Source organism: Cebus imitator, unplaced genomic scaffold (assembly GCF_001604975.1).
Source record: "Cebus imitator isolate Cc_AM_T3 unplaced genomic scaffold, Cebus_imitator-1.0 Scaffold510, whole genome shotgun sequence".
Classification (NCBI taxonomy): Eukaryota; Metazoa; Chordata; class Mammalia; order Primates; family Cebidae; genus Cebus; species Cebus imitator.
The window spans coordinates 961,510-973,535 of NW_016107825.1; the positions used below are offsets into that span (position 1 = coordinate 961,510).

Consider the following 12,026-nt stretch of genomic DNA (forward strand, 5'->3'; position numbering starts at 1 on the left):
CTGTGAACAATGACTGTTTTCACCATGTTTCTGCTTTCCTTTATTAAAGAAATACAATGCAGAATGAAAGGAGAGTTCCTCAAAGCCTCATGACATTCTCCTAGGGTATTCTTAATGATATTCAGTCTTAAATGGGCAAGCTATTGTAATATAAGGTTCTCTGTAGGAATAATAGTAATGTAATCCCATTGAAGCTGCCTGTTATGGATTGTAGTCGAACAGGCAAAATGTAGAGTCACATTAATGAACAGAGTATATCTTTGGAATTATTACTTAAAGTTGTTGAAATGGTTTGAATTTTGTTATTGTAATTATTTTATTCTCCGTTAATGCGTTTAACAGCCATAGTAATTAACCCACCAGATTGGAAATTTGCATGAGTTCTAACTTTGACGTTACAAGAAACCCTGATTCTTTCTGGGTATTACACAGCAGGATAGGGAGAAATAGATACACACACATATATAAATATTTTTTCACTGATTATTTTTATAAAGAGAAATTTCCATGAATGCAATTATTAGTTTTTCACGCATTTTTAAGCCATTGGCAAATTCCTTAAGAACACTCCATTCTTTTAAGAGGATTTGATTCCAAAAGTATGCTGGCAGAAAGAATAGTTTGGCATTGCCTGCTAGTCGAGAAATCTTTAGGTAATATCACTGCTTCCTCGGACTTACTGTAGCCTGGGAAATAGTGTGGCATAATAAAGTAGTGACAGGCATTAGCATGCATAATGGGCTTTAATAGACATTAAATGCTGTTTAGCTAGAAGAGGGAGCAGTGCTTTCCCACTGGGATATTCCTTCATCGAAGCCCATTGATCACTGATTTCAGTGGGGAGAGGTTAATCCATCAGCTTCTGTAACCAGACGGCACTGATGGAAATTCTTTAGGTGGCATTCTGGATGAACCAGGCTTTCCATCTTTACAAACAAATGAGTGATATGACAAGCATGGTGTTCAAAACACATTTAACCAATTGATTTTCTTTCCTCTTGTAATAAGATCTGGAGACATATGAAGGCGTGCGGTGTGAGTTAAGATTAAAGGAATTGCTCCATGCACAGGAATATACGGAACTGAGAGCCAATAAAATTCCTATAAAGCATGTAGTCACCCATTCTCTCTTTTATATAAAGTTTGTTATTGCAATAAATAGTTATTATTGAGCCGATGCCTTTTATTTCCGTTTTTGCAGGATCTTGTTTCATATCTGCGTGTATATGTGCATGCACATGCGTGTCTCATCTCGGGGCTCATCTTTCTCTTAGAAGTTTTCAAGATGCTTGGCAATAATCCTGCTTTCTCATTTTAACAGATTTGATTTGGAATGGTAAAATTTTAAATAGAAAGCTGCAGATCTTGTGTAGTGTCTGAGCTGGGCGTTTAACTGATGGTCTTCTTTTATTATCTCCCCTGCACAGCCCTGCCTTGAGCTTCACCTACTCTTCTGCACCCGTCTCTCTCCACATGCATCAGCAGATCCTAAGCCGACAGCAGAGCTTAGGTTCAGCCTTTGGACACAGCCCTCCACTTATCCACCCTGCCCCAACTTTTCCAACACAGAGGCCTATTCCAGGGATCCCTACGGTTCTGAATCCCGTCCAGGTCAGCTCCGGTCCTTCCGAGTCCTCACAGGTGAGAGGGACAGGTCGATGCACCCAGCCCTGCTGGTCAACTGAAGGTGGGTCAGCCACCATGTGAGCCATTAAGCAACACGGCACCTCTGTGTTCTCACGGCCTCCATACTGGCATCCTGTCTCCTTAATGCTGAGGTCTAGTCTTCAGCTTGGTGGACGTGTTGTATAAATGTTCCTCATCAAACAATAGCTTCTTCCCCCAGAGTCATTTTCTCATGGGCATAGCGGCAGACTGCTTGATATGGTTTCACTGTGACCTGGTGCCATCGTAACCTGCACCCCATGTCACTGCAGCGTGTGGATGAATTGCTCTCATTTGGTCACTGTTCACTGCCACTGCTAACAGTTGTGACTTACCACCAGGCAGTACTTTAGAGTAAGACTAAAACTGCTTTGCCCTGTATTAACTGTTGCCACTTTGATATTGTTTGGAGAAGAATCTGGATGCTCTAATTAAAGAACTTCACAAACGGAACGTGTTGGTCTTCTACCCTCCTCACAACTTTGTTCTTTTGAAATACACTGTTGGAGCTTGTTACAGCCTAGGGCCTCAGCTCCATTCTTCCAGCTTTTAAAAGCCGTAGGGAGTTTATACTCATGAGTTAAAAATGAAGAGCTGCCGCACGAGCGTATTTTCTAGCTTTGAACACGTTGTCTGAACTCTACTACCCTGGGATGGGAGCATTATCAGAGTCATTGCTTTATTGCCAAATAAGTCGGCTTGTCCCGAGTTGCAGGTTTTAATTATGGTACTGCTTCTTGTTGATCAAAACCTTTTTGTCTCTGGCTCTGTAAATGTAACCAGCAGAACAAACCCACGAGTGAGTCTGCAGTGAGCAGCACTGGTGACCCGATGCACAACAAGAGGTCCAAGATCAAACCCGATGAAGACCTCCCCAGCCCAGGGGCTCGGGGGCAGCAGGTAGGCCACACAGGCCGCACAGGCCGGCGTCCATTCCTCCTGAGATGGGTGTCTTTGGGACACTTCCGCTCCCTCTTCCTCCCCAGTCCTGATGTCTTTTTCGGGGCATTTCCTTGCCCACTGCATTGTTGACCTTGGCCATACTCAACATGGTGAACAAAAAAGGCTAGGTATGGAGTGACTACGTTGTTTTTCTAGCTCAGAGGCAAACATAGGCAGTGCAGGAAGCCATGTGGGGCATTCCTTCTTGACAGTTTAGGCAGCTTAGGAGTATAGACAACTGTAGTTAATAGAGGAAGTAAGGAAATGGTTGCATTACTTTTTTGCTGGCCATAGGTGAGACCAGGCTTCAGTCCTCATCTGTGATCTGGGGTCTGAATTACTGAGATCCTGCACCCAAGCCTGAGCTATGGCAGATCTCCTGATGGCTCCTCTACCAATTGTGTTTTTATTTTTTCTTGTTTTGCTACTTCCCACTTTCTAGGAGAGCTGTAGGAACCAGAAGGGATGAAAGCACAAGTAACCTAAGGCTAGTTAGATTCTGGCCCTCAGCCCCAGATTCTGAAAGCAAGAGTGCAGGAATTCCCATCTGGACTCAGCCTCTAGTCACTTAAATCCTCTGGGCCTCAGTTTAAGGATGTGTAGGTTATACCCATAATATCATCTCATAGGGCTCTCTACCTAACGCAGGAAAGGAGGAGCTCTGTGACTGCTAATTCCCCAACATAGAGCTTGGACAAGAGTCCAGATGTCCACAGAACTGGACCTTGCTGTCATCAGCCTGCTTCAGCCCAAGCCTCAGACTACTTGCCCAAATTTCCTTTTCAGCAAGAATGTGGAGGCTGGAGTAAATTGGTGTCCCGGGTTCTGAAATGGATCTTTCCTCTTGCATATTGCCCGACAGCAACAACCTTGCTGGTTACACTTCAGTGCCTGCATACGGTTTTTATCATCTAGCCCTGGATTGGGACCTGAATCTACACAAGATGAATTCTCAAAATGACTTGTATTTGCACTGCTGTGAAGCTGCCTTGGGAGTTTAGGAAGGACTGTGCCCCTGAGCTTTGATGCAGTGGCCCCTGGGCCTTGGCTACTGAGCATATCCCTAGAGAACAGAGGTTGAGTCAAGTGGGCATTTTCACTATACAGTCCACAAAAGTGCCTCATACAGTCTCAACAGCAGGGAAAACAGAATTAGAAGTACTAGTAAATGATTTCCCTGGATTACAAAAAGTAAGAATAAACAAATTAACACACTGAAAATAATTTAAAACAACTAAACAAAACAGAAGTCGCAGTCTTTTGGGTAAAGCCCTAAATTAATGTATTCTCTTATGAGTTTTGTTTTGTTTGTTTGATTTTTGTTTGTTGTTTTTGTTTTATTTTGGGTTTTTCTTTAGATGACATTTGACTTTATTTTCAGCTTTGTAATCACGGAGGCAAACTTTGGCCTGAACTTTTTATCATCATTTTGACAGGCTGTTACCTTGAATCACAGGTTAAAACTCTCAGAGTGTATTTGGTAAATCTGAAAACATGCACAGAAATGATTTTATTGTTTGACTTCTTCAATTCATAAAACCCTAGACCCAGATCTAAATTGAGTTTTTATTTTCTGTCTTGTCATCTGTCCCATTGTGTCTGATTCTCCCCCCTTCTCTGTTCCCTCCCCCAACCCTCCTCTTTCAGGAAGCGCCAGAAGGAACAACCCTTGTCAAGGAGGAAGGGGACAAAGATGAAAGCAAACAGGAGCCTGAAGTCATCTATGAGACAAACTGCCACTGGGAAGGCTGCACGAGGGAGTTCGACACCCAAGAGCAGCTTGTGCACGTAAGTGGATGGCATTCAGGAACGGGGCTTTACAGCTCTGTGACCCTTTCCAGGGAGGTTGGCCTCTCTGACCCTGCGCTGAGTCAAGTTTCTTAGTGAGCCGCACTGCGAACTGGAGAGGGCTTTATGACTTTCTGAGAATAAAGAAAACTCGGAGCCACGGTGCTTGACCTGTTCAGTCAGCTAAAGCTGAGTGTAAAATTCAATAAAGTCTTCAATAGAGAGTGTAATGACTCTGATCCTGTAAGCCAGAAAACACTATTTTGAGTTAGCGACTTTGATGGTTATTGAGTAATAGTAAGCTGGACATGAATTATGATTAACCTTTTAACCAAGTTTGATTCCCTTTCCAAGACCTGGTAACAATGGGAAAAATGTGGAGGTGGGGGATTCCTTTTTTCCGCTCCCAAACCCTCAAAGCCTAAGGAAGCGCCCATTATTTTAAGCTGCAGTTAGTACTCTTTATGAGCTAGGTAGCATCATTGCTTGGTTTGAGGCCAGCCCTTGTGGGGTTAGGAGATTCATGGAAAAAGTTATATGTATTTTGAAATGTATTTAGTGATGGATGTTTTGGAAACTGCAGCGTGGTCAGTTTGAGAACCACACCTCCTCTTCCAAACCAGGTTCAGAAAATGTTACGCACTCTCCTGCATGTCATTTCAAATAGTGCAGTGTGCACACAGCCTCCTCCCCACCCCCATGCCTGATTTGTGATACTCCCTTCCCAAAAGTGCTTCACTGTTCTTGGCACTTTCTTGAAGGCCAATGGAGTTTTCCCTGGCAAATGGGACCGGGAGCGCTGACGTGGAAGGGCATTTAGACGATCAAGAATAAAAAGATGCAGGTGCTGCAGCTCCTGGCAGAAGCACAGGGTCCTGTTGAGGCACTAAGTGTGGGCAGTTTTTTAAGCTTTTAATACGATGAAAAATTGGACAGAGTAGCATTTGTTGCCATTCCCCCCTCCTGCTGTCTCTCTCTCTCTCTCTGTCTCTTTCTCTCTCTCTCCAATTTCTCTTTCATGATCCATTCTTGTTTATAGTAACTGATTTTTAGGTAATTCATGTTTCTTGATAACCCTCCTCCATTTAGATTAAGCACTAAAATTATGAAGTCCCTCTTACAGCCTACACATTTCACAGGCGATGTGAGCTCTTAATATGTTGTCCTGCAACTCGGCCCATCCTGTGTAATGTATTCGACACATCACAGTTACATTGCAGTATTAAGCACATAGGTTGCCAGATTTTGAGCTCTGTTCTATACAGAATGCTTTGAGGATTTTACATGACATCGTCAGGGTTCCTCCCCTCCATTTCTTTTTAAATCATGTCTCCTGATAATTGTATAGGAAGAATTATAGATTTCTGAGCACAGAAAAAAAAAATCAGAAAGTCAAATGTTTTCAATTAAGGTATATTTCTAGAATTTTTCCATGAACTTAATTTGATTCTTTCTCTTTAATTTGATGCAAGTGTTATTTTGAAGCCAAGCCTGACTTAATGGCCCTTTATTCGTGCTGTTTCAATGGAAATCACAAAGACATTGGAATTCCAAAGGGGAGAAAAGTTTGGAATTTTTGTTTTAGTATGGGGAAATACTCCCAAAGAGTAGCATGTGCTGTGTGTATCCTTAGTGATATAATGAGTGAACAGCAAACGTGAAGAGAATTGTTTGTGCAAAAGCTGCCATCATAGAAGAGATGCTGGCAGGGCATCTTGCTGTTTTAAATATCCTGAGGGTGACATAGTCTCATGGTGCCATTTTGGAGGACAAGTCATTGTACTTTGCAAGGAGTGTTGGATACTGGTTCAGTCATTATCAAATCAGGAATGAAATAAGAGCTTATTTTAAGTCTACATTTAAAATAAATTGTGCTCCCCGTGAGAGGCAGGGTTTGAAGTAATATTTCTTGGAGTGTGGTAGTAACTTAACCCTTTTGCAGCCTAAATATGGTATTGTGAAAGCTTTTAAAAGATGGTGAAATTGCAGGTATTTGAATTTAATCTCGATGGCCGCTGGTCTCTATGATGTTTTAATAGAGAGATCTGAGTATTAAAGAAAGCCTGCTTAAAACCACCAGCTAAATGACCACCATGCTGTTTCATCAAAATGGTCTTTAAAAAATATGAATGTGCACATATATGGTGGAATATTTTAATTCCAGATTAACTAGAAGAAATTCATGTCAGGATTAGAAGAAAATCCAATATATTACCTTTATGATATTAATTTTAGTCTGAGACAAATTATATGAGTAAATAAACTTAATTAAATGAACTAAGAATTATAATTTACCACTACATAAATACAGAGACTAGTTTATATCAGTTATTTTCCACCTTTTTACACCTTACTGTGTAAGGTGCGGAAATCTCACACTGGCGTGTTTAAATTGGTTCTACATTGCATGACATGTGCGTACCTTCTTACTCATGAGTATAGGCAGCAGCAGTAGTGGTGGCCTGGTATAGAATAGGTAGGTGCTTTGTATTATGCGGATTGAAGGAATAGCTACTTCACGTCTGCCTAATTACTTCGGTGTTAGAATAAATACCAGTTACAAAAGCTACTTTTTTTACAGAGGGAAGCATTAACAGTTTCCATTCCTGTGACTTTCTTTAAAGAGAGGACATTTGGTGAATTAGTTGAATTTTCATGCCACATACAACCAAGAGGCAAGGTGTTAAACCATTCTGATGCTCTGCCTTATTTATAGCCGTGACCCATTCTTTTTACTCCTCTTACAGTTAATAGAAAGATTCATGATTCTTCATGGTTGTCTATCTAGTGTCTGACAGTCCCGACTGCCTGCTAAAGCAAGTCACTATCTATAATTGATATCCTTCCTGGGAATAGGGTGCTGGCTGCAATTGAAGGGCTTTGCTGAAAGCTCTTAAATCCTGACAAGTTCTCCCCTTGTTCTGGTTCAGTCGTTGAGCTGCACGGTTGGAATTCCGGAGTTATTTGAACTTGGTGCAAAAGGGAGACATGTGTTTCACATTAGCAAATCACAAAGTTGAAGAAGAAAGTTAGAAACTCGGCTGACTTTGCCCGCCAGGTAGTCTCATTTCCACTGTAATGCACTCTGTACTCTTGAAAAGATTACCTCGTCCATTACTATCTGAACAGATGGGCTAAATATTAGCCTTTCCCTTCTCTTCCCCTTTATTTCAAGCCCCTCTCCTTCACCAATTATGTGTTTATTCTAGGTTTGCTGCTGGGTCTTTATCACAGGGATGTTTAATTAATTTCTCTTCCCAGCAAGATAATTACAATTGGGCTTAGTTACTCTCAAGCTAGTATTAAATTCGTCATAAATTTACTTCTGTGACCAGAAGCTAAGAAGATAGATGCGTATTTTTGTTAGCTGTGTTTTTTTTGTACTTCGTCTCTTTCTTGGTGTTAGTTAAAATTGAAAGAAACAAGAAAAGTATATAGAACAAAAATTAATTCCAAGTACACTGAAGACTGGATTTATTATTGATTTGCCAAGATGCAGGTATTTTCTCTTGCCATTTGAAAGACACGCATTCTAACATCCCAAAATGAGTTGAAAGTCCACATTTTTCTTCAATTTTAAATTAACCAGACCACCTTTTTTGTTGTTGTTGAGCATTATATTATAGAAGACGTGAATCCTAACTTCAAATGTGTTTCTGAGAGTTGTAGTACCTCCATTCTCAAAGTGGTGTTTGGTTTCGCTTTCTGCTTATGCTGATGTTACTTGGTTTAGCTTGTGTTACTATGTAAAGTAGCTCAGCCCAGCTTCTTCCAAGCAGGAGGGACGCTTTCTGTGTACCCTGAGATCCGTTTCCCTCTTGTTTTAATTTTGTCCTAGAAGTAAGTTCCATCCCTGGCTCTTTGATGTTTGAGTGTCTGAAATACGCACATCCCACAGCACACGTTAGTCTCAGGTTCCCTGAAACCTGCACACTTTGGTTGTGCATGACATTGTATATACCACCCACATGTTGAGAGGCTTTCTAAGAGGAGGAAAATGAATAAACGTAACAACTTTTATCTCTGTGTGGAGTCATCACTGCTGAGTGGCTGGTTATGCTTGAAAACATCAGTGCTGTGATTGAAAGAATAATAGTATCATTACCATACCTCATGTCCACCTGTTTTCTGTGACTCTGCAACTCTTTGCCCTCAATTTCAACAATCCGACTTCCTATTTCTGTGTAAGAAATAACACAAATAATGTGCTTCCCAAAGGTCTTTAAAAAGCCAAATTATTTTAAAAGTTTCATTCCCAATCCCCAGCAGCACGCCCTGCAGGGGCCCTTGGCAATCACACTGAGGGACGTTGCCTTCTGCCTGTGGGGCAGAACCGCAGAGAATGTGAGATGTGTTTCTGTTAGCACCCAACTTCAACTGGGTGGCATTTAAGTCTCTGTAATCCTCCATTTGTCTCCCTTAAGCATAGTGTCAAAAATTCACCTTTGTGTAGAGTGATTAACCACCTACTTGGATTTTTAAAATGCTTTCATATGCTGCAAATTTTGATCTCTAAAAGCATGCTGAAGTTTCCTTTATCGGAAGAATACAGTTATAATCACCTTTACTGCCATTTGGAAACAAATTCTATACATCAGCAGCATGAAAATGAGCGGCTTTCTTTTTAATACAGAAATTTAGATATAAAGAAAGCACATCTAATTTGTGAAGAATTGATGTGTCTGTAGGAACGCAAGGAAGAGTTAGGATGTGAAGACATCATTTTCATATTAATACCGTGATCCTAAATTTGCATTTTAAATGTTTCCCATATAATTTTGATCCCTTTGCTAAAGTTGCATTGTCTATCCTTACCTAAGAGAAAATTGAGTTTAAGATGTGATGGGGTCTCAGATATGAGGCTGAAATTAGTTTTGTGTGTGCATAAAACATAAAACGAATGAGTGGAGATTTTGATCTTATTTTCCCTACATGGAGTTGCTAGTTAATTTGGTTACTGTAATTATTTGGAAACACGGCATATAAAATATAAACCCAGAACTAAAAACTTCAAAGCCATCTTTTGACAGTTTGCCTTAAGGGTCACGTTCCCTTTAAAGTTGCTGACTAAATTGCACCTGCAGAAATTGTTCCCATAAAGAGACACTCAAGAGATCAGATCGAGTGTGAGGGCTGTGTGGTCCACCAGCCAGAGCCCCCCTGGCCCAGCTGGGATTCTGAGTGGCAACCCCATCTCTGCCCTGACTCTTGGGATGACCTCCTTAGAACCATTTGACCCCTTAGAACGTTATTTTCTCACTTATCATACTGTGAAACAGCCGTGAAAATAAACGCTGTCCCCAACGTCCAAGGCCAAGCAGAGATCACATGCAGTAGGTCTAATGAGAAACAGACAGAGGGTCTCGAAAAGGTCACTCCGTCTCTCGTTGTTTTATGTGCGTGTGTTGCTGGGTTGAGTGGGGGAGGAGAATGCGGTGGCACTATTGGTTTCTGTGGCTTATTTTATATTAATTCTTGCTAAACTGGGTTGTACGCTAGACTGAAGCCAAGACACTTCCTTTTTCTTCTGCAGTATGTGTCTGCTGAATAAGACTTGGCCAAGACATCTTGTCTCATTCAACCTTGATTTTAGTCAAAGAATGCAAAAGGCTAGAATTGGCTAGTCCTTAGGATAGGGATGGGAAACGGATACGCTTTCTAGTGCCAACCTGATGGCTGGCAGCCACTGGGAGTTCTGTGCAGAATCCACCCTGCTGTCAGCCTGGGAGGGAGTTTGGGTGAGCTGGGAGTTGGGGGCGCTGTGGACAGTTATCGGTGACTGTCCCCAGGTGGAGTTTAGGAGGCAGCCGTGTATTAGTTACGTTCTTAATTCGTTCATCCATTGTATAACCCCTGAAATATTTCATCAGAATTTTCCTCCAAAGAACTGTTTCTGCCATCTGGGGAACATTTTCTATTGAAAGCTTTTTAGCTGGTTCTCAATGATACTTTTGTGAGATTTTAGGTTCTGCCAATGATTAGTGCCCTGGAATATTCTGTATGGATGCCCTCTAGACAAGTGGGAATGGCGGTCACTTTGGGCTGGGCTGCATACATCGTTTGAATATACTTGCCTCTAGCAGATGTTGCTGGCATAATATATTCTCCTGCTTATTAGGAAAAGTACCAGCCAACATTAATGGATCAGCCATTTGCTCAGTGGCTCTTCATGAGATGTGCGGAGCAGCCCTGGCAGGTGCAGTATGGGCTGGGGACAGCCCGTGTGGTACCCACAGCCCCGGCTTTGTGGTGGGCACATGATTTATACCCTCAAGGACTGGACAGTCTAACTGGGGAGATAAGGAAACATAAAAGCATAGTGAACAACATGAGGTGAAACATAATGAAGCCATAATGTGTATTGTGATTTTATGGATCGGAGAGGGAGGAGTCCGGAGGGATACTGGAAGAGACTCCTGGGAAACAGGTGGAAAATATAGTTAGGGTCAAAGTAAATCATGCGGGTAAACTTTTGAGGCCTGATGAGATGATGATGATGGTGATTTGAGAAGAATTGGCACCCAATTTGAAAGAATACATTTGTTTCCTATCGCTACCCAGTGGCAGTACAATGTGAAGTTCAAGGCCTGCTCTTCTAAGGAAAATAATAATATACCATATAAAACGGTGAGGGAATTAGCTAAAACTATTATACTTAATAAAATGTTAGTGATTCTGCTTACAAGAGAGAAAAATATGAAGATATTTACATTTAAAGAGGCTTCCCTGTCCATGCATATAAAAGCAGGGGTTAGGTTAGTATGCAGACAGTGTTGGGGTTGGTATGTCCACATGAAATTAGTAATTGCAAAAAGATGTCAATAGGCCGGGTGCAGTGGCTTACACCTGTAATCCCAGCACTTTGGGAGGCCGAGGTGGGCGGATCATGAGGTCAGGAGATTGAGACCATCGTGGCCAGCATGGTGAAACCCAGTCTACTAAAATGTAAAAAATTAGCCGGGCATGGTGGCGTGTGCCTATGTATCTACCTTAGCCTACTAGAGAGGCTAAGGTAGGGGAATCGCTTGAACTCGGGAGGCAGAGGTTGCAGTGAGCCAAGATCACGCCACTGCACGCCAGCCTGGTGACAGAGAAAAAAGATGTTGATAGGTCCCCAGTTCATGAAACACTGCGAGAGAAATACTGGAGGGGCCTCTGGGTTCAATTCTTCTATTGCAGGTTCTTTGCACACTTCTGATGTGTGTAGATTCCGTCTCTCCTGTTCGTGTGTTCTCATGTCCTGACATGCTTCTGGAAATTTTCCTCAGTGATTACACCAAAGCAAGGTTCCTCCACTGTTGCACATAAAGGAAGATCATTCTCTGGTGTTGGGGGCTGTCCTGGACATTGTAGGGTGTTGAGCAGCATTCCAGGCCTCTCCCCACCAGATACCAGTTCTTTATAGTTGGGGGCTGTCCTGTGTATTCCCTCCCATGTAAAACTGTTTCCAGACATTGTCAGATGCCCCCTGGGAGACAGTGTTGACTCCAGTTTGGCCCTATATATTTCCTTTTGTCATACAGTGTTGAGAAAGAAAAACACACATGAGAAAGACAAAAAATATAATTGTGATTAAAGAAAAAGTTTCTCCTGCTTAAAGGTACTTTAAAATGTTCATTTTAGAAATAAAA

At 41.8% G+C, this 12,026-nt stretch overlaps 1 protein-coding gene across 4 annotated transcripts in view; it reads left to right on the top strand.

Annotated features, from left to right (window-relative positions):
- Window positions 1–12,026, top strand: part of GLI3 (GLI family zinc finger 3) — a 286,664-nt gene that overhangs the window by 212,526 nt on the left and 62,112 nt on the right. For 2 of the 4 annotated variants that reach the window (XM_017513998.2, XM_037733278.1), the window contains 3 exons: window positions 1,428–1,641; window positions 2,449–2,565; window positions 4,255–4,395. In XM_017513998.2, coding sequence (XP_017369487.1) covers window positions 1,428–1,641; window positions 2,449–2,565; window positions 4,255–4,395 — 472 coding nt within the window. The remainder of the gene's footprint in view (window positions 1–1,427; window positions 1,642–2,448; window positions 2,566–4,254; window positions 4,396–12,026) is intronic. The other 2 variants (XM_017514000.2, XM_037733279.1) reach the window with 1 other exon arrangement.